We start from the raw sequence: 23172 nt of genomic DNA on the forward strand, positions 1-23172 counted from the left end.
TAAGAAGATGAGATCCCAGTTGTTGATTCTTTGTGCTACTTCCCTTGCTACTGAGGTTTTGTTCATTAAGTCTTTTCCTATGCCAGTGCCTTCAAGGATTCTACGTAACTTATCTTCCAACAAGTTTAGTGTTTCTGTTTTAATATTTAGATCTTTAATCCACTTTGATCTTAATTTGGTGCATGGTGATAGATATGGGTCTAGTTTTAATCTTTGACAGGTTGAAATCCAGTTTTTCTGACACCGTTTATTAAATAGGCTATCATTCCTCCTGTGAGGGTGGTTGGGTCCTTTGTCAAAGATGAGGTGGCTGAGTATGTCTGGAGTTGTTTGTGCATCTTCTAATCTATTCTACTGATCCTCTGGTCTGTTTCTTTGCCAGTACCATGCTGTTTTTATCAGAGTGGCTTTGAAGTATAGTTTCAAAGTTGGGGATTGTGATACCCCTTTCTATGTCTGTTGCCTAGAATGGCTTTTGCTATTCTAGGTCTCTTCTAGTTCCAATTGAATTTGTGGATTGTTTTCTGTAGTTCTCTGAAATATATTGTTGGAATTTCAATTGGCATTGCATTAAATCTATATGGCAGTTTTGGAAGTATGGCCATTTTCACTATATTGGTTCCTCCTACCCAGAAACAAGGAATGTCTTTCCATTTTCTTATATCCTCTTTGATCTCTTTTTTCAGAGTGCTCTAGTTTTCAATGTAGAGATCTTTTGCTTCCTTTGTTAGACTGATTTCTAGATATTTAAGTTTTTGGATGCTATTATGAAAGGAATTGCTTCCCTAATTTCTCAATGAATCTGTTGTTTGTGTACAAGAAGGCTATTGTTTTCTGAGTCTTGACCTTGAATCCAGCTACTCTACTGAATCTGTCAATTAAATCTAGAAGTCTTTTGGCCGAATTTTTTGGGTCTTCTATGTAAAGTATCGTATTGTCAGCAAATAATGACAGTTTAACTTCTTCCTTTCCTATCTTTATTTGTTTTATTTCTTTCTCTTTTCTAATTGCTGTGGCTAATGTTTCCAGAACTGTATTGAACAGGAGTGGTGATAGTTGGCATCCTTGTCTTGTTCCTGATTTTAACGGGAAAGTTTTCAGTTTTTGACCATTTATTATGGTGTTGGCTGTTGGTTTTTCATAAATAGCCTTAATCAGGTTGAGATAAAGACCTTCTATTCCAATTTTCTATAGGGTTTTTATCATGAATGGGTGTTGGATTTTGTCAAATGCTTTTTCTGCATCTATTGAGATGATCATATGGTTTTTGTCCTTGGCCCTGTTAATATGGTGTATTACATTTATTCATTTACATATGTTGAACCATCCTTGGATCCCTGGGATAAATCTGACTTGGTTAGGATGTATCATCTTCTTGATGACACTCTGTATTCTGTTTGCCAGTATCTTGTTGAGGATTTTTACATCTATGTTCATTAGGGAGATTGGCCTGTAGTGCTCTTTTTTGATTGGGTCTTTCCCTGGTTTTGGAATCAAAGTAACACTTGCTTCCAGGAATGAATTTGGAAGTATTGCTTCCCTTTCATTGATGAGTTTAAAGAGTAATGGGGATAGTTCTTTAAATGTCTTATAGAATTAATTCAGCATTGGAGCCATCAGGACCTGGGCTTTTCTTTGTTGGTAAATTTTTTATTACATTTTCAATTTCACTCATTGTAATTGGGGTGTTTAGAATTTCTATATCTTCTTCATTTAACTTTGGCAATTCGTATGTATCTAGGAATCTGTCCATTTCTTCTGTGTTTTCCATTTTATTAGAGTACAGGTCCTTGAAGGTAGGTATTGATGATCCTCTGGATTTCTGATGGATCTGTTTTGACTTCACCTGTTTCATTCTTAATCACATGGATTTGAGCCTTTTCTTTCCTTTTTTTGATAAGGTTGGCTAAAGGTTTATCGATTTTATTTATTCTTTCAAAAAACCAACTCTGATTCATTAATTTTTTCTTTTGTATACTTCTCTTAGTCTCCATTGCATTGATTTCTGCTCTGATCTTTATAGTTTCCTCTCTTGTAGGAGCTTTGGGTTTGTCATGCTCTGCTTTTTCTAGGAGCTTGAGGTTTAGCCTTAGGTTGTTGATTTGAGCTTTCTCTGTTTTCCTAATATGGGCATTCACTGCTATGAATTTCCCACATATAACTGCTTTCATTATGTCCCATAGATTCCTGTATGTAGTACTGGTATTATCATTTAATTGCAAAAACTAATTTCTTCTTTAATTTCCTCTGTGACCCATTGGTTGTTCAGGAGAATGTTATTCAATTGTGTTTGTGGGGGTTTTGCAGTTCCTTATGCTATTGATCTTCAATTTTATTGCACTGTGGTCTGATAATGTACAGGGGGTAACGTCTGTTCTTTTACATTTACTTAACCATGTCCTATGAGCTAGCATGTGTTCTATTTTGGAGAATGACCTGTGTGCAGCTGAAAAGAATGTGTACTCTGATTTTGTGGGGTGGAACACTCTCTAAACATCTACTAAGTCCATTTTTGGAATAGCTTGGTTCAGTTCTAGAATTTTGTTGTTGAGTTTTTGTCTACATGATCTGCCTGTTTGTGATAGTGGGGTATTGAGGTCCCCCACTAGAGTTGTGTTAGTGCTTATTTGGATTTTCATGCCCATTAATATTTGTTTTGTATAGTTTGTGGCATTAGTGTTTGGTGCATATATATAAATGATTGTCATCTCTTCCTCTTGGATTGTTCCCTTCACAAGGATGTAGTGATTTTTTAAAAAATCTGTATCTATGCTAGAATCACTAACCATGTCTTTCATTATGGTCACTATCTCTGTAAATATCTGAGAAACTATTGCTAATTTGATTTCTTTCTAGAACCTCGTTCATCTGCCTTGTTCTTTCTGCTGTTACCACTTCAGAGAGTCCAGGTGGGTGGGTTTCGAATTGTTCCATCTCATTGCTCTCTAGGTTGGCCTTTGGTGACCTGAAAGTTTGGAGTTGCATCTTACTTAAGCATCTTCTCATTTCTTCTCTCTCTCTTTTTTTAGTTTAATTCCTGGATTGATGCTTGTAAATTGCTTATGGCAAGTTGCTTCATTGCTGGTATTTAGAACCCTTAGGAAATGAGTACTTCTCAGAGATGTCTTCCAGGTGTAGCTGTTTTTTGAGTTTTGAGTCTGTTCCAAGATCCTACCTCTTCAATTTACTGGGGATAAGAAGTTGCTGCCTACTTAGCCTATCCCCTGGTTCTTTGGCACTGGCCTATAGTATTGTTTATGACTCTTACGCAATCTCAGTCTTGACATACCAGGAAAAACAGCTGATTAGAACTGTTATGTCACCTTGGCTAAAGTAGTACAGCAAAAACAATAGTATCAAACACAGCTTAGAAAATGACAAACTGTAGTAGCTATTAATTTGACACTTTAAGTGTATGAACTAGATTTGTCATTATATAACAAAATTAAAACAAACCAGAAAATTATATATGGAAATATGTCCTCAGTATGGCTATTTTACCCTCAGGGAAGAAAATTTAAAAGGGGTTGGGGAAAAAAAAATGGAGAAATAGAAGAGAAAAGGATTAAAAGCAAGGCTGGAGGACAGAGGAAGATTATGCAAACTTTGGGAAACTGATAAAGAAGAGAGGAAGGAAAAAGAGGAGGTAGAAATACAAACAGGAACACAACAACAAAACCAGAAACAGTGATCACACTTACATAAAAATGAACAATCAAGAAAAAAGGAAAGAAAAGAAAACAATAAAAATAAAAACAAGAAAAGAAAAATAAGAAAAAATTTAAAAAATATCCACTTTAAGGTGTGTCTGCTCTCACACTAGATAAAGTAGTCAGACAGGGTCCAGACCCATGCCGATTAATCTCAACAGGCCAGCCATAGATTAATGGTGGGGTAACGGATAATCCCAGCAAGGCTTCACTTTTAGTTCTGAAGCTCAGACTGGTTTCTGGGTGTGAGGCTTCTACCCAGTTTGTTTAGCCTGTAACACTCCTTGTTCCTCCTTCTGGCTTGAATTTGGCTCCTTGACTTCTTACCGACTTGAACTCAGTTCTACTTCACCCTGATGGAGCCATCCTGCAGCTGCTCTGAATTCCAAGCTCAGTTGGCCCTTCTCCAAGATGGATGTCTGAACCCTAATAACTCACTAGCCACTACAGTCCACTGCATTCACTGCTCTGTTTCTCCCTGGAGGCCTCTGGAGTTGCCAGTAGTCACCATGCATCTGCAAGTTTGAGCCACCCTTCCCATGAAGTGAGTTGGGGCTCAGGGAGAAAGTACTGCTTGCCACCTCCTTCTTTGTGGAGGTCCCTCTACTTCCTTTTCCTGTGGACTTCAGTTTATGTTTCAGATCCTTGCTGGGTCCCAGGGACCCACTTCCCTCTTCTTTCTCACATTGCTATATTCCAATGTTTGACACCAAATCTGAGAGAGGAGCCAATCAGTTAAACGTTATCAGCTTCTGGGTTGCTCCCCTTTCCCTTTGGAGTTAGATTCCAGGTTCTTCTCATCTGAAACAAAGAATTGAACAAAATGAGCAAAAAGCAGTGGCAAAGTTTATTCAAGAAAGTGAAAGTAAAGAGTGAGGGAGAACTGGCTCTGCAGAGTGAGCTTGGGCCAAGTGAAAAACAAAAGTAAGGTAAAATGACATTCTGGGGAAAGTGCAGTGGGCTATATGAGGAAGTCTCAATATCACCTCTTCATTTTATTAGGAAAATGACTGAAATAAAAACAGCCTAAAGCAAACATGGCTGATCATCATACTGACTCATAGTAGCTGATTCAGAATCTTAATGTGAGACCCAGAAGTCCATATATTTTTATTCTTTTTTTTTCTGTGTTGCTGAAGATTGAACCCAGGGCCTCAGGCATTTTAGGTGACCACTTTACCACAGAGATATACCACCATCCCCTCTATACTGTGTATTTAAAAAGCTTCCTAAGTGATTTATAATGGGCTATGTTTGGGAATTATTACATTAAAGAATATTTTCTTTTTGAGGATTTTCCTGGTGTTCTTTTTTTCTTTTAAGAGTAAATTTTGTGTGTGTATGTGTGTGTTTGTATATGTGTGTATTTCCAAAGAGCAGTATATATATGTACACATATGCATGTACACATAAGTGTACACAGTTCTTTAGAGAATACTCTCACAATCAGTTTAACAAAAGTTGAATTTGAAATATTAATCTAATAAATTTTACAAATTAAAACTTGTAGGGCTGGGGATTTAGCTCAGTGGTTCCACTGCTTGCCTCACAAGTGCAAGGTCCCGAGTTCAATCCCTGGTACCAAGAAAAAAACCCAAAAAACTTGTATACGTTTCTTAAAATAATATAACTTATTTTTATGCCTTTAAATTTGACTAATAGCCTCAAAGCATTCATAGAAAAAAAGTTTAGTTACTAAAGCATCCTTTTTTAAGAAAAATATTTACAATTAAGCAAAACTAAGAACGAAGGAGCCTAATTGTTTTTTTTTTCCAGGTGATGAATGGTGCTATCCTTCAGCAAGTGTTTGTGGTAGATTATGTTGTTCAGTCCCAAATGTGTGGAGATTGCCACAGAGTGGAAGCTAAGGATTTCTGGAAGGCTGTGGTTCAAGTCAGGCAAAAGGTAAATGCAGAAAAGATGATGAGTAAATCCTACATCTTGTAATTCATTTTGGTTCATTATAAACTTTCTCTTTTCTCTTTTTTCCGTATGCTTTAAGTATGAGGAAGTCTGGGTCTCTGGAGCATTCACCTTTGGAAATGGATCACTATTTTGTGTTTAGATAATTGTTAAAAATTGTTTTTGTTTGAAACAATAGTATAAAACAAATGTTATGTAGCAAATTCAAGTCTCTTGAGATTGAGAGATTGATTTGCAGAGTGAGTTTATATTTGTAGATATGTATATATGTTTGAAAATTACTCTTGGCATTTAGTTTATTGATTCAATAATGCATTTATATTTAGACTTTGCACAAAAAAACATTCTACTATCTGGAACAGTTGATTCTAAAATATGGAGTACATCAGAATACACTTCGTATCAAGGAGATTCATGGTGAGTTAAAACTTAAAGAATTTGAAACAATGACAAAATTTTGTTTCAACTTATCTAAGTAATCTTATCTTTACTGTTAATATCAGAATTATTATCCAAAAGAATTTTCTGTTAGGAAGAAAACAGTGTTTGTTTTTTATCTTATCTGCATTAGCCAGTGTGGGAATCACCAGCTATATGTAGCTCTTAAGTATTTAAAAGATGGCTAGAGTAACCAAGGAACTGAGTTTTTAATTTTCTCCTATTTTAACTTAAAATTACTTTAAATTTACATTAAGTTTATATTAAATTTATATGTGGCTAGTCTGTTAGGTAGCACGTATGTAGAAATACAATTTTTTTCTTTGGTGTTCTTTCCCCATCACAGTTCAAGATATTTTCTAAGCATGTAGTTTGTGATAGACTGTGTTTGGGTTTTTAAAACATGCAGATGAATTAATATTCCTGCTTTCAACAGTTGCTCATCCTGCTAACTAGAGGAGTAAATCAGTAACTATATTGATATAGTCTAAATCGCTGATACAAAATTCATTAAAAACAAAAAGTAATGGAGAGAGATATTCCTTTTTGGAAGAACATAATTATGTCTGAGATCTGTAAGTTCTTTTGTAATGTTTTTTCTTATGCCTAAGGTATTTGTGATGGAGGTATTAATTCAGAAGCCTAAACTCAGTATAGTAATAATAAAATGATACATAAATACTATTAGATTTCTTAAGATAGATTGTTCCACTTATTATGTAAAATACTTTTCTTTGTTCTTTTTCTCTGCCCCTTAGTTTTGGGGTTTTTTTTTCTCTATAGAACTAAAATTGTAAGTCCTGTTTTCATTTATTAGCATTTGTCTGTCCTTTTGTCAAACAAATCTGAAGTGATGTCCTTAATCTGTTGTGACTATAATTTGCTGTTCTTAATATTTCTAATAATTTGATTCTTTTGAATATGAATATAATTTGGGATGTAGTCATGTTAGTAGAGGCAAACCTTATTTTGCAGAATTATTTATTTATTTATTTATTTGGTGCTGGGCATTGAACTCAGGATCTTGCGCTTGCGAAGCAGGCGGCAGCACCACGGAGCTAAATCCCCGGCCCAGCAGAATTATTTATATGGCTTTTTTTTTTTAAAGATGGTCTGGATTTCTATTATTCCTCAAAACAACATGCTCAGAAGATGGTAGAATTTCTTCAGTGTACAGTTCCCTGTAGGTATGTTGTGAACTTAAATGTGACTAAGTCCAAGGAAATGAGAATGGATGTAGGACACATCTGTCCTTCAGGCTTAGATATCTTACATTAAAATATTTAAAGTTTTAGTAGGAGTACTTACACAGTCACGAAGCAATAATTGAGTTAGCCACTGTATTGAATATACCAGCTAAAGAGTATGTAAAAATCTCTTTAGGGAGTTAGACCTAACTCCATGATAATATGTACTGTGGTTCTGAAATATGGATCAACTATTTGAATGATAATAGAAGGAGTAGTTGGGGGTGAGAGGATTTTGGGTACAAGATTCAGAGGGGAGGTAGGACTTGGACTCAAAGGATGAGGGAAGTTTTCATAGGTAGAGTATATATTAAAGGTAAGGTTAGTGTGAACAAAGACTTTCAGTGAGCATTACTGTGGCTTTTTAATGGATGTATAGGGAGTAGATTAGTCTGATCCAAGGGTACATTTTGGAGCTTGAGAAGGTTGAAAATAGGTGGAATGTTTATAAAGGTTTTTAGTAAAAGTAGATGCTTAGGCTTTGCTATAGCAGGCATCAAAAAGCTGTTTCAGACCTTGGACTGTGACAGTTTGATTTGATGAAAATTGGTTCCAAAGCCTATACAAACAAGACCTTTGCATTACTATTAACTTTTTTTCTCAATAGATACAAAGCATCACAAAGACTGATCTCTCAGGATATCCATAGTAATACATACAATTACAAAAGCACTTTTTCTGTGGAAATTGTTCCAATATGCAAGGTACTTTTGTTTTTTAATTAATCCATATTTATAAGAGGTCAAGTAATTAGTTGGTTTTCTTTCTAGGGTGGTTAAAATTTAGACTAACTTTCTTAAATGATTCTGACACACTCAACCATGTTAAAAAATGTAAAGAGAATAATCTTATAATTATGAATTGGTATGCCTTTTGGTGTATTAAGATCGGAAGACCTGAGTGTAGTTTTTAAAAGTCTCCATATTCGTTAAAATTGTTATCCTAAACAGGGAGGTAGACCTTTTGCATTTGGGAAGGGTTTCTAGAGATGGAGGGAGAAGGGAGGAAAGGGAAGGGAAGGGGAAATAAAAAGGACTAAGATGTGATATATGTATGTGCCAACTTCCCATGATGAATATATTCATTATGTATCACAAACATTATGTATTGCAAATTAAGAGAAAAAAGGAAAATCCTAAAAAAAAAACTGTGATCTTAGTGAATGTATGACAGGTCTGTGAAACTTAGAATGAATTTAGCTCAGTGGTTCTGCCACCCAGGCGCAAGGTCCCAAGTTCAATCCCTGGTACCAAAATAAAAAAAAAATTAGCCATTTTTGTGGAACATGTACAAATAGGCTTTTGGCCATATTAAACAATATTATGGAACTGAGATCTCAGAGTCATTTTTATTTAAAAACATCTGAATAAAACACTTAAAACGTAGATTAGCATTTCATTTAATTGTAATATAAAACAATGGTTCAAAAATATGAATGAATTAAAATTCAGTGGATAAATTATTGAGTATCTCATGTATAGTACAGATTAGTATAGTAAGGCTGTGCAGTACAGATTATTTTGCTAGAGTTCTCTAACTTGCAGGAACTTACATGGTAATATTGAATTACTAAAATGACAATTGCCGTAATTTATTGTGATCATTCTACATAAAATTAATGTCTACATACTATAGTATCTTTCACTTTGTTCATGTCTCATAATAACTGAGATAAACCATATTATGAAGAAATTGAAGCTTAAGTAGATTAGATGACTTGATTAAAGTTACATAACCAGAAAATGATGAAGTCAGGATTTGTACCCATGTCTGTATCTCTGAAGCTTTAAAGTGTTAATACTAATTTATAATATAGCACCAGGGATGAAAGAAGAGCCTAAAACAGGGTTGGCAAAACTTTCTGTAAAGGACCAGTTAGTAAATATTTTGTTTTCAGGCCATATAATTCCTTTTGCAACTGCAGCTCTCCTATTGTTGCACAAATGTCACCAAGGATAATATGTAAGTGAATGGCCAGCAGTATAGTCAAGCAGAATTTTACAAAAAACAAGCGGTGGACTCTGAGCACCATTTTATCCTAACCTCTGGTTTTAAAAAGTGAATATTTTCTTGGCACAAAGACCGGTACATAAAAATTTAGGTGTGGGCATAAAGTAACTAGGGGAATATAGAGTGTAAAGATATATAGTTATCTCTTGATATCTGTAGGGGATTGGTTCCAGAAACTCATAAGGATACCAAAATCTGAGGATGCACAAATCCCTTATATAAAGTGGTGTCGTATTTGCATATAACCTATTCATATCTTCCTATATACTTTATCTCTAGATTACTTGTACTTAATATAATGGAAAGGTTATGTAAATACTTGTTACATTGTAGGGAATGATGACAAGAAAAATGTCCATGTGTTCAGTAAAGGTACAGATTTAAAAAAAATTTTTTTTTTTTTTTTGGTACCGGTTATTGAACTTGGGACCTTATGCTTGTGAGGCAGGTGGTGGAACCACTGAGCTAAATCCTTGGCCCTTAAAAAATATTTTTGATCTCTTGGTTGAATCCTCAGAGGTGGAACACACAGATATGGACAGCTGACTGTATTTTTGTTTGTCTGAAACTCTTGAGTTAAAAACCAAAGATTGGAGAGGAGTTATTATACACAGAATGTTCCATTAGTGGAGAGTCTTTTCTTGTGAATAGGTATAGCTTAAAATATAACACAGATCGTTTTTACCATAATACAGTTTAAAAACAGATAATTACATTGTTGATTTATGTAATATTTCCCAAAATACATGTAGACATGTGACTTTGGGCATTAAAACATTTGATTACATATTGGTATATGGTATATAGAACCTTTTAAGAGAAACATGTTCCTTTGAATGTTTTTATGAATATTGAGAGAAGTCAGATTTAGAAGATCACACTACTCCTACTTCTTTGATTAGAATGTACACTGTACTAACATGTAGAATGATAAGCATTCATACTGTAATAATACTGAAATGAATTTAATAGCTTGGAGACTAGGAAAATTCTAGGAAAATTCCTGGAAAATTTCTAAAAGCATTTTAATTAAGACAAATATGTCTGCCTGAAGAAGTTATATCTTATTTTCAGTTTCTTAGTGTTTTGGTTGCGTAAGTACAGTTTGTCTTTATTTACATTGATAAGCATTTACAATGACTCTTATTTATCATTTGCATTGTTTTAAATGTTACTTCTTATGCCTAGGATAATGTTGTTTGTCTGTCTCCAAAACTGGCACAAAGCCTGGGAAATATGAACCAGATATGTGTGTGTATTCGAATATCCAGTGCAATCCACCTCATTGATCCAAACACCTTGCAAGGTAAGTTTTGAAAACTAAATTTGCCTTGACAATAGTTGTATATATGTTAAGCGATAATAATTTTTGTTGTTTGTTTTATCATTCTCAATAGTAGTGTTTTAAAAGACCAGTTAAAATTTGTACTATTGTTTAATAATTATAAAACACTGGAATTCTAAGGCATTTGATTGGTTGCCCTTGTATTTTTTATTTAAAGGAACAAGTATGAACTTTAAACAGATTTCCTAGTTTTATTCCATTTTTATTGAAACTGACTTATTTATATCATTTATTTTTGTGACTAATTACTAAAGTTCATTGGTAAACTTTAGTATTTAACAAGTATTTTAAATTTTTTAACTTTCAAATTTTGAAACCTTTAATTTTTTGTGATCCAGTGGAACATTTATTTGAATAAGAATTTTAACTAATTTTATCATTATAGATCATTTAAAAATATTTCCTTTATAAAATTTATTTTTTAAAGAAGATTGCTTGTTGATGGCTCAGTGAAGTTGGCTGGATCTCTTACTTGACCTTTTTTTATAAGTTTCATGAAATGTCTTCTGTTATAAAAAATTGAGTTTATTTTGATATTTTCCAGGAAGCAGTTTATTATCCTTATCAGTTACGGTCATTAGCCAGAGGGCTATTTGTAGTATTATGATGGACATTCTTTATCTGTCAGCAAGAACTTAAGCACCTAAGATGCTAATATGTATGTAAAATAAAATACCAATATATGACTGATTGAATCTGATCTTATTTAAAAGACGTGTAGCTCTGTGGCTTTCTAATTATAGTTAATATTTACGATATGTTTGATACCTTCTATTTCCCTTGTGCTGGGAGAAGTTTGGGGCTAATTTATTTGAATAAAGATGACCCGAGAGGGTGAGTTCTCAGTTGTAGTTCTTGTTGATCTCATTCTTTCTAGTTGGTATATCCCGTGTCCTTCCTAATTAACATATTTGGTGACGCTTTGAAATACGTCAGTTTTTTGTTCCTTAGAATTCTGTGCTTATCTTAGTTGCAGATATTGATGGGAGCACATTCTGGAGTCATCCTTTCAATAGTTTATGCCATCCCAAACAGCTAGAAGAGTTTATTGTGATGGAATGCAGTATAGTCCGAGATCTCAAACGCAGTGCTGGTGCTGGAGTCATATCAAAAAAGGTAAGCTACATTCTACTCACCATTTTTATGTACTTTTTGTCATCTTACTGTTTTTCTTGTTTATTATGGAATCCAAATAAAGCTAACACTATATTAGATTAAAAATACACTTCATGGATTTTCATTTCCTCCTTTTTCTTTTTTTTTTTTTAAATAAAACATGGGATCATTGTAAAAATGATCAGATTTATGGTGCCTGGTAAGTTAATTTTTTTCTTTTGTGTTGGAGAAAGTTTAAATGTTTACTCCATTCTAAAATACCATTTTCTTTATTTTTGTAGAAGAGGACTAAGTGACCAACTAACCTCTTGACATTTAAAAAACTTTTACTATATGCTAAATATTTCAATATATATCTCTAACACAATATAGCACTATTATAACTATAAGCTATTTATAGTCTATATTCAGATTACTTTATTTGTCCCTAAAGTGACTTTTATGCTTTGTTCTGACTAGTATCCAATTGGGGGCCACACATTAAATTATGGTGAATATTGTACTTCTTAAATTTTTTTATAATAGCTCTATTGTTGTTTGTTTTTGTTTTTGTTTTTTTTTTGTCGTTGTTTGTTTGTTTGGTTGGTTTCTTTTGAGTCATGGTACCAACTTCCTTAAACAGAGAGGACATTTATCTTATAGAATACCTTCTGAATGTATCTTACTGTTGCCTCATGATATCATTTAACTTGCTCTTAGTGCCTTGTATCTTCTCTAAACTAGAGAGTGTATCTAAAGATTTGGGTAAATTTAGGGTTTTTTTTTTTTTTTTTGCCAGAATATTTGGAAAGTGATGCTGATCTTTTATTTCATTTTCTTTCTTCTGTTGCCTCTTCTTTTTATCTCTTTGTGTTGAGACTCCTTGATTCTATCATTAACTTGTAGTATATTGCTCTTGGTCTCACTTTACTTGGTTTGTCTGTGTTATTAAAAGGTAGGCATGCAGTATTGTTAATTCAACCTACATATGAAATGTCATTTACAAGTGCTTGTAAAATCTTATTTTTTAAAGGGAATTAACACTTTTCTAGTTTAGAATTTCAAATATTAAAAAAATTAATTGGTAAAGATTTGGATTTTCTGGTAGTATGCTACTGAGATTTCAAGGTTATTTTGTCAGAATCTTGGAGTTTTGAACTTTTTTGTGTTCTAAGCATTGCTTAGAATATTTTCTTGATTTAAGAGACCTACTTTTTCAGTTAGGTGTTTGCTCAGTTTGTATTGGCCAATCTTCCTGTGAAAAGATTTCTTTTGACAATTCTGTGTTTGTCTGTCTTGGTTTTTTTTTTTTCTTTCGGGTTCCGGGGATCTAACTCAGGACCTTGGCAGTTGCCAGCCAGGTGCGGCACCACTGAGCTTCTGTGTGTGTCTGTTTTTCAGAGAACGTTGTTACTCTTTTATAAATGCCTTGACCAAATCTTAACAAAGTTCATTTATTTGCTTTTAAGATTTCCCATTTCTATATTCATGATTCAATAATTGGTAATTTTGATAGTACTTCAGAGATGTGGGAAAAAAAAAACTCTTGCCTTTAAAATGAAAATGAGAAAGTTAAAAAATCAATATTGTATTTAATTTTTCTATGAAAGCCTTCTTGAGTTAAGTTTAGGTTATTGAAGAGTACATTTTCTTTCCTTTTAAGCATACCCTCGGGGAAGTCTGGGTACAGAAAACATCCGAAATGGATACAGATAAACAGTATTTTTGTCGCACTCATTTGGGACATCTTCTGAATCCTGGAGACCTAGTGTTGGGGTTTGTATTATTTTATAGTATTTTAAACTGCCAATTTAGCACTGCATATTTTTTGGTAGCCAAAAAAGCCACCTAAAATACTAAAGTTGTTCATTCCGAGAAGATTTAAGAGTTCTCAGAAACCTATTATAACCCATTATTGGTAACTAAATTATGGATTGGACAGACCTATAGTTGTTCCAATTTTGGCCATCATCTAAAAGAGTCATTTGTTTCAATGTTTTGGTGATTGAACCCTGATTTTATATAATTAGATGCATATTTACAGCTTTTTTCAGGGAGCAGTTTTTTTATTAAACATATACAAGTCTTTTGCTTCCTTAACAAATATATGGAAAGGTGGACAAAACTCATAGACTACCTTTTATCTTTTTGAGGACTGCAAAAGAGTGTTCATTATATAATAAAGAATAAAACTTTTAAAAGTGTGCAGCATTATTTGTTTGACTTAGGAGGAAGTTTTAGGTGAATATTTGTCAAATGAAAAGTAAAACAAAGGGTAAATACTGAAGTTTTTCATTGTTTATATTTCAGATTTGATTTGGCCAACTGTAACTTAAATGATGAGCATGTCAACAAAATGAACTCAGATAAAGTTCCAGATGTGGTAAGGCTTTAGATTTTTCTTTTTTCTTGTGTTAAAGATGATGGAATTCTTATGAGAGAGGTACATGAGTTCATAATTTTGAAAATAATACATCAATTTTTGAAATTATTTAAGGCATATTAGACTTCTGTTAAGTCTTTATTTATTTAGCAAGTACTAGTAATCAGCCAGGGCCTCATATATACTAGGCAAGTACTATATTACTGAGTTACATCCCTACCCCTTAATTTTCACTCCTTTCTTGGGAGGATGGTTACTGAAGAGTGAACCCAGGTGCTTACTGGATGCTTGGTGAATTTTACCACTGAGCTGCACCTCCAACCTTTTGAAAAAATTTTTGTTTTGAGAGAGGGTTTTGCTCACTTGGTCAGGCTGGCCTCGAACTTGCAATCCCCTTGCCTCAGCCTACAAGAACCTGGGATAAAGGGTACCATTTGCCAGGGTTCAGAAGTCTTTACATCATTTTTCTTGGTGGGATAAATCCAAGATTTACTGAGTTTTTGTTGTTGTTGTTGCTCTTTATAATTAAATTTTCATTCTCTGTCAAAATTCTTGATAACTATCTGTACAGCAAGCTTGCAGCTAGAAATGCTGACTTTTAGAATGTATTCAGGTTCAATGTTAATTAGGCTTAGCTTGTTTCATGTATGTTGCCAATTAAGAGGCATTTAGAGTTAATGCCGACATTCAAAGTTAAATATAATTGCAGTAGAAAATAATCTTTATATTATCAAATATTAGAGAAGGACTATTAGTTGTGAAAAATCTGTTAAATTCTAACATGATGAGTTTAAGAATTATGAACAATAGTGAATTAAATTAAAGACTGTATTTTTTACTTGCTTAATCTTTCAAAATACACATTGATTTCTTTAGCTTTGGGCAGAAATAGTCATGATAAAAGAAGGATCCTCCCACTGTTACCACCCAGTTTTGCTTTCATTGATTGATAAATTGGGAAATAGAAGGGTGGTTTGAGTATAAATCCTTTCGCTTTCCCTTTCACTTTCCCTTTCCCTTTTCCCCTTTTCCCCTTTCCCTTTTTCCCTCTTTCCCTCTTTCCCTTTCCCTTTCTCTTTATTGTCCAGTCTGACCTGGAATGCATGATCCTCCCATCTTAGCCTCCCAGGTAACTGAGATTACATGGCATGCCACTTTGCTTTCTTCCCAAAGCACATATTTCTAATGAGGTCTTGAGTAGATCCATGGCAGTCTTAAAAGATTTTGTATTGTGTACAATTATTTTCATTTATTTATTCTACAATTATTAAAGATTATTCTAAGGTATACTGTTGTGAAAGTTATATATAGTTTTATAAGTGGTTATTAGAATAAAGGAAAGTGTCTTGCCTGTGATGTTTCAAGATGATCTATATGTGTAGTAGTTGAAAATTGAAGTTTGAGGTTAAAAAATACTGCATGTTTTTTGTATTAAAAATTAATATTCGGTCACTGGAAAATTTCGCTTAGTAAGTTTAATAATTATGTAAATAATATCAAATGCATTCTCATATATAAATAGATAGAGAAAAGTTTTAAGTCTTTTTGACATTGTCTCCTGATCCCTGCACCTTTTTCCTGAGGTATAACCACTGTCATCAATTTGGTGAATTCCCTGGGCATTCCTATAGCCTTTCATTTTTTAACTTTATTGGATGTTGTGGCTTTACTTTGTAGTTGTTATGTTTTATAACTTTGAAATATTTCTGTTACAGGTATTAATCAAGAAGAGCTATGACCGTACCAAACGTCAACGCCGTAGAAACTGGAAACTGAAAGAGCTTGCAAGAGATAGAGAAAATATGGATACAGATGATGAAAGGTCCCACTTTTCTTTAAACCTTACATATTTTCTGAAAGAAAATCCTTATGATAAATTATTTTTATATTATAAAGAAATAGGCATCACACAGTTATCTTTGCACTGTGTTAATTTTGGATTCTTGACATGGTATTGATGAAAATGGTGTAAGAGGATGTAATGATAGCACAGATTTAATAATTGCTTCTTGGGTTATTATCTTATAATTGCAATATTAATGTAAATAATTCAGTTGAAAAGTTAAAATACAGTAATTACTTTGTGGTTATCACAAATGACATTAGAAAAGAGTGATTTGAGATTAAAAGAAAATAGCTCATTGTTGTCAAATATGTTATTTCTCAAACAGCTTTAGTTTAAATGAAGATAATATGTTCTGTAAAAAGTTTATAGGATGATTCAAAAAGTATTAATGGTGCTGAAAACATTGATGTCTAAAAAGCGATGTTTGTAAATTGTTTCATGCAGTGTGAATTAAGAAACAGCAGTATTTAAAAATGTAATCTTGTAATTACATTTTTGAAATACTCAAATATATAATGTGTTAAATTCATTTGACATTATAAGTACATATTTGGCTACTTCATTTATAGACTCAAAAGTCTATTTCAACTTGACTAAGACATTTTGGGGGCAGAGTTGAGGTGGGAAGTATTTTCTTTTTATTTAATATTACATTATACTCAGCTGTTTTTTATAATGTAATTTTGATAGGATTTTTTTTTTCCAGCTTGTCAGTATTTAATGTCTGTATTCCACCTTCTTAAGATTTTAATACTTGGAGCACATTTGCCTCTCAGCTAAAAATGAAACTTCAGGGGTGGGGATTTGGCTCAGTGGTTCCGCCACCTGCCTCAAAGGCACAAGGTCCTGAGTTCCATCCCCTGTACCAAAACCCAAAACAAAACAATAAATAAATAAAAATGAAACTTCACACTTTCTTGGTGGAGATGAAATATTTAAATGTTTCTGTATCCTACAGGCAATACCAAGATTTTCTTGAAGATCTTGAAGAAGATGAGGCAATTAGAAAAAATGTCAACATTTATAGAGGTTGGTGTCATATGTTGTGTATACAGTGGACCCTCGATTTACAAACATCCTGACATATGAACATCTTCGGTTATGACTGGAATTTTAATTTTAACTTACAAACAAAGTTTTGAGTTACAACCTGAATACCGGCTGCTTGTGCTTCCACATGGTCTCAGGTACAGATTTAACCCTTAAAGAGTTCTGGAAGGAACATTACAACATCCTTTCCTGTGTGGGGTTGAGAAATCCTGGGCCAGTATCTTTCTAAGGACACTGAGATCTGCCTGTATACAGGAGAGAGACTTTGAAAGCTGTGTAGAGGAGCCTGAGCCTTCAGTTGACCAACCTGAGTGACAACCAGCCCTTGGGAACAAATTGAGTTTGTAAGCCAAGGGTCCGCTGTAGTCCCAGTGAGAATATTATGGTATCCTAAATTTTGATTTTCATAAGTGACTTTTTCTTGATTATTTTTTAAACTACTATAGTCAGACTTTTATAAATGATGCTAATAATGGTGGAAGCAGGTATTTCTGTATTTTCATATTTGTATTTATTTGAAATCCTATTTTTTCTTAGATTCAACTATCCCTGTTGAAAGTGACACAGATGATGAAGGAGCACCTCGAATTAGTCTGGCTGAGATGCTTGAAGACCTTCATATTTCCCAAGATGCCACTGGTCAAGAAGGTGCAGCTATGATGACATAATGAGATCATGTTGTAGACTTTGCACATCCATGCATGCAGGATGCCTTCATATTTCAAGAGGAGAGATTTATTTTTAAACCTGAATGAATACGATTATTTTGATTGCTCAATGCACTAAAGGGTTTGATAATTTTGGAGCTTTAGATAATAAAATATTAGGGAGAATTTAATTATTGCCAATGTTTAGGGCATTTTATGCATGTAGTTTTATCACTTTACTTTTATTTAAGGCTCTATATTATTTTTACATGTCTAATGCTATATATAAAAGCTCAGAAGTTGAGATTCATTATATGTTACCTAAATATTCGAAAGTAAAATAATCTTTTACATTCTTTTTATGTTTATTGTTTTGTGGAAAGAACGTATGAATCATTTTTAATATGAATTTATTATGCACTTTGATTCATTTTTATGTTCTCTGAGTAGGGAAATTATTGTTCAATTTATCACTGAACAGTGAGGAAGGAGGTTTATCTTTTATTTCTTCATAAAATTAACATTTCCAAAAGCTTTCCTCTCTCCTTCTCCCTCCCTTGTGCTAGTAGACTAGTTACTTCATATAACAATTTTTTTTTTTTTTTTGCTACTGGGGATCAAACTGGACCTTGTGCTTGGGAGGCAGGTGATGGTACCACTGAGCTAAATCCCTGGCCCTAACAATTTAATTTTTGTTATCTTTGCCTGGACCAGCAGTTTAGGCAGTAACCTGGTTCACAACTTTAAGATTCTAGCATGTAGATGACAAAAGTGAAGTACATTTTTATTTTTAATAAAGCATGTTTTACTATTAATCAGATTTGAATGAAGAATGCCTTCTAAAAGAAGACCATTGACTTGGATTTTAAAGTTTTCTGAGATGGAAATACTATAAGCAAGGTCAGGTTTACTAAACATGCCAAAGTAATTGCTGTTTCACTAATTCTATGTGTATCAATAAATGAAGAGTGAGCCAATACCAAATGGAACATTTTCTTTTTTTAAGATTGTACTCCCTAGTTTTGAAGTTATGAAAAAAAGGCTTGAACTTTCTATGGTGGCTTCTTTCTGTCCATGTTTCAGTTACAGTTGTGGATCTAAAAGGAGTATCCTACCCTTGATGTGGTAGATTAGTGGGTGTGGCTTGTCTTAATTTTTCAAAGGTGTCTTAGTCACTTTCATATTGCTAGGATACAATACACAACACCCACAATTTAAAGGAAGGTTCATTGTGACTCAGTTTGTGGAGGTTTCAGTTCAGAGTCAGCTTGCTCCAAGGCACTATGGCATGGCAGAGGGCCATAGCAGAGGGGACACTGCTCTTGAGGCATGGTGGTAGAAAAGCAGAGTTAAGGGAGGAACTGGGAAGGGAAATAGACTCAAGTCACACCCACAGTGACCTCCGTCTTCTGAGACCTTATCTCTTAATAGCAAGTCAGCTATAATGCCCCCATAATCCAATTATCTCCCATAAGTCCCACCTATGATTACATGAAGCTTTCAGGAACATCTAGATATAAACTATGTTATGGCTTGTGTTTGGATGGTCATCCTCCCCTTCCCCCCAAAAGCTTCATGCAGTCTTGGGGCTATTTTGGAGGTGCCTGAATCTAGACTGTGATTCATGGTGCAGTGCTAGGCCCCAGAGCATTAGGATTAAGGATGTGAGTGCTACTCACCCTAAGTCTGAATAAGATAAAAGGGAGAGGAAGATACTGTTAAGTTCTCTTGCTCTCTTCCACCACCATGAACTATTGCTACTCTGCTTTGGATGCAACCAATTATGGACTGAATCCTCTACAAACTGTAAGCTAAATAAACTTTTACTTCTTTAACTTTTGGATGTTGTATATTTTGTCTCAGCAACAAGAGAAAAGTAACTAGTACAAACCGTAACAAAGGTGAACATGGCCACAACATGTTCTCAATTGTAGTCTGTGCTTACCTTTATGCCAAGATTTTTAAAAGCATGAAAACACCCTTCCCCTGTTTTGTGTCTTTAAATGGTTGTGTGGTCATATTTACATGAAAATATCTAATGCAGTTTTCCAAAGTAGAATTGTTAAGTTATTTAAGTACTTGTTGTAGGGAGCCACTGTGAGATGTGTCAAAGCCCAGGTGCCTGAGAGCACCTGAGCACACAATCCTGACATTGAGCACACAATGGAGCTTCCTTGAATAATAATGAATCAACAGAGACTACCACACATGTATCACACAGCCTAGAAGGTTGCCCAGAATGTTTTGTCTTACTGTGTCTCAGTAAGTTGATAAAGAACTTCTGTAAGTTCTGTGCTGAAAATTAATGTTTGGTTCCTGCTTTGTAATGTCTGCTCCACGCATATTCTTTTCTTTGGAACCTCACGTAACGGTCTCCCTTCAGCCCACTGGCCCAAACAGTTGGCATAGTCAGCAGGATGTTCAGGTGAGGGTCCCCACCAACACATTTGTGGAAGCAGTGCCAGACAGTGGAGAGGAACCCCAGAAGTTACTAAAATAATCCCCCGGCCTCGGTTTGGCTGCCAGTAGCAACTTCATTGACAGCTTGGAAATCTCCTGAAAACTGAGAGGTGGTCTGCCTGACCAGAGATGTTTTATAGGCCTTGGAAACACTGGAGACACAAATTCCTCTCCCACCATGGTAAAACAGTGGGGAGGATGATTCGATTGTTTTTTAGTCTCTTCCTCAGTATGAGATAAGAGCAAAAGACCTTATCCAACATTTGAACCAACTACCACAAACCAAAAAAAAAAATACCAAAACAATGTGTGACAGATACAAAAGCCATACTAAAAAAGTTGGAAATACTACCTCCTCTCAGAACATAAATCCCACATACCAGGAGAGTCCCCTGATGTTCCATACATGACCTGCTATCCAAAAGTAAAAAAAAAGCCCTTGAGGCAAGAAGAGGGACCAGGGGATCCACCTAGGTCTACCCGCCACACAACATACATGACCTACACAGCTATGTGTCAGGTAAAAGGGCTGAAAACCAAGACCAGACCAGGCCACAACAAGCCTTTATTAGGGGAATAGATCTGCCGGGCTGTCTCTGAACAAAGGAGAGACAAAAGCAATATGGCCGGGGCAGGGAGAGTTATAGAGACTAGGGTGGGGTTTGTAGGGGCTGAGGTGGGGTTGAGTGAGGTAGTGACTAGGGAATGGAGGAGCTGGTGATATCACTGGGTGGTAGGAGGTGAGCAAGTATTAGGTTACTTTCTAGGCCAGGAACAGGGGCATGATGGGAAGAAGAGTTTATTCTTTGGTGGGAGCAACCATCTTGGCATGATGTCACACAGGGGAGGGGGCAAGGGATGATAGGAAGAGGGCAGCTACTATACATAATAGCTGCTGAGGTAGTGGGAGACCTGTCACGATAGAATTGTGGGAATGAGACACTGCCTGCATGGCTGCTATGGCTCTGAGATGAAAGAATAGATACTTGGTCCTTTAAAGGTAAGCCACCAAATCTGGACAGATCTTATAACAGCTGGCTTCGATACACAAAACTGGAGGGACAACCCTTAGATGTGATGCTGTCTTTGTAAAAACAATTATGCCCTGACCAACAATACTGGCCCATGGGCCCAAAGGTAAAGCAGCCCCTGTTAAACAGGATAAGCTGATGCTGGCAGCCTTTCACCTGGACTAGGTAGGGGTCCTGGGAGACCAGAAGCCACCTGTAAAAGTAATTATTGGCCCCCCCAAAATGTACAGCATGTACTGGCATTGATAGGTAACAGAGCCAAGTCAGCACTGATCCATGACAACCCAGACTGTTTCACAAAACTCACTATATACATAAGATATTAAAGGTCACTGCATTATAGCCCAAAAGGCCAAAGTGACTTTGGACATTGGGCATTTGGCCCAGGGTCGGTCCCTATGATGTTTGTTTCCCCAGTTGTTAAATACATACTGGGGGTGAACATACTAACTGGTCCCAGGTTAAATACCACACAAATTCTGTTTACAAATCCACATAATAAAAACTATTGTATGAAAATGTCTGTATCACACACCATTGATTTTTCTGCAGGCCTTGAGTTTGTATGTGTGAAACAATACTGCTGCCTGGGGTCATGAGGAAATAAGACAGACTATTTTGAGGTTGAAAAAAACAAGGATGATATGCTGCCCTATACAAAGTTATTTTACTTCCCCTGTTTGGCCTGTACGAAAGCCTGTTGGGACTTAAAAAATATAGACTGCCAAAAACTGGACAAAATAACTCTTGCATTTCATACAGCGATACCCAGTATTGCTGACTCAATTGACTGGCTCACCCTGACATTGAATCAATACCACTATGTAATGGACCTGGCCAAATGCCCTCTCCATCGCTATCATACCTGAGAGTCAAGACCAGTTTACCTTCACCTGGGAAGACAAACATTAGAATTTTCAAATGTTGCTACAAGAGTATTACATAGCCCTACTTTGTGCCTTGGCCTGGTAGCCCAAGATCTGGCCACATGGACCAAGCCACACTCTGTATCTTTGTTCCATTATATTGATGATATATTAACTTCTGATTGCCTTACAGATTTGGAAGCTGCTGGACACAGTCTAAAAAAAGCTTTGCTGGCCTGGAAGTGGGGCATCAACAAAGATAAGGTCCAGGGCCCTGGCTTATCTGTCAAATTCTTGGGTGTTATCTAGTCAGGTAAGACAAAAGTAATCCCCCCCATACAATAATTCACCTTGTTGCACCCTCTATATCAGAAAACTCAACAGGGTGCAACATGGGACTGGACTGACACAGTGAAAGCTACATTCCAGGACTCAAAAAAGTCACTCAAGTACAGGCCCTTCCAGCTGTTGACCCTACCCTATCTTTCATTCGAATGGTGAACATAGATGAGGTTAGATTTGACTGGGGTTTATGACAAAAGCAAGGGAAGTGGAAATATCCTGTTGGCTTTTGGTCACATTTGTAAAAAGGAGCTAAAAACAGGTATTCCCTGATTGAGAAACAGTGAACAGCAGTATATGCTGCTCTACATGCCTGTAAAAAAAATCATGAGACAACAGACTGGAAATACAAACTACCCAATAGAAGGCTGGGTAGACATGTACATGTCTCATCCCAGGAGTGTAGTGATGCATGTACCCACCCTAGTTCAATGGGAAACATCTGCAACAGAGAGCCTTCTTTCCGGCCAGCCCCCTAGTGACCAAACTGAACAATGCTGGGACCCGTGACATACATGGCCCAGAAAACCATACAAGATAGGGCCGGGGATTTAGCTCAGTGGCACCGCGCCTGCCTCGCAAATGCAAGGTCCTGAGTTCGATTCCCCAGTACCAAAAACAAAACAAAACATACAGGATGATGACTTACCAGTCATGAACCCCTAGTGCCTATGTAAAAGAAAAGACCCCCGGCTGAGGCCTAGTATACTGATGGCTCTAGTCATAACACAACCCCAAAATAAACCATGGTTACTGTCCAGCCTAGTATAGAAACACTC

General features: G+C 35.4%; 1 protein-coding gene across 3 annotated transcripts in view; it reads left to right on the forward strand.

Moving 5' to 3' along the window:
- Positions 1-19529, forward strand: part of Nmd3 (NMD3 ribosome export adaptor) — a 31971-nt gene extending 12442 nt beyond the window's left edge. For all 3 annotated transcript variants that reach the window (XM_004834542.3, XM_004834541.4, XM_087186952.1), the window contains exons 6-16: positions 5487-5615; positions 5960-6050; positions 7180-7258; positions 7926-8022; positions 10517-10634; positions 11644-11789; positions 13432-13544; positions 14079-14151; positions 15867-15973; positions 16956-17026; positions 17585-19529. In XM_004834542.3, coding sequence (XP_004834599.2) covers positions 5487-5615; positions 5960-6050; positions 7180-7258; positions 7926-8022; positions 10517-10634; positions 11644-11789; positions 13432-13544; positions 14079-14151; positions 15867-15973; positions 16956-17026; positions 17585-17715 — 1155 coding nt within the window. In that variant the 3' untranslated portion in view covers positions 17716-19529. The remainder of the gene's footprint in view (positions 1-5486; positions 5616-5959; positions 6051-7179; positions 7259-7925; positions 8023-10516; positions 10635-11643; positions 11790-13431; positions 13545-14078; positions 14152-15866; positions 15974-16955; positions 17027-17584) is intronic.
- Positions 19530-23172: the final 3643 nt, after the last annotated feature.

Source organism: Heterocephalus glaber, unplaced genomic scaffold (genome assembly GCF_053883595.1).
Source record: "Heterocephalus glaber isolate CG9 unplaced genomic scaffold, H.glaber_assembly_v1.0 deba00001504, whole genome shotgun sequence".
NCBI classification, from domain to species: domain Eukaryota; kingdom Metazoa; phylum Chordata; class Mammalia; order Rodentia; family Bathyergidae; genus Heterocephalus; species Heterocephalus glaber.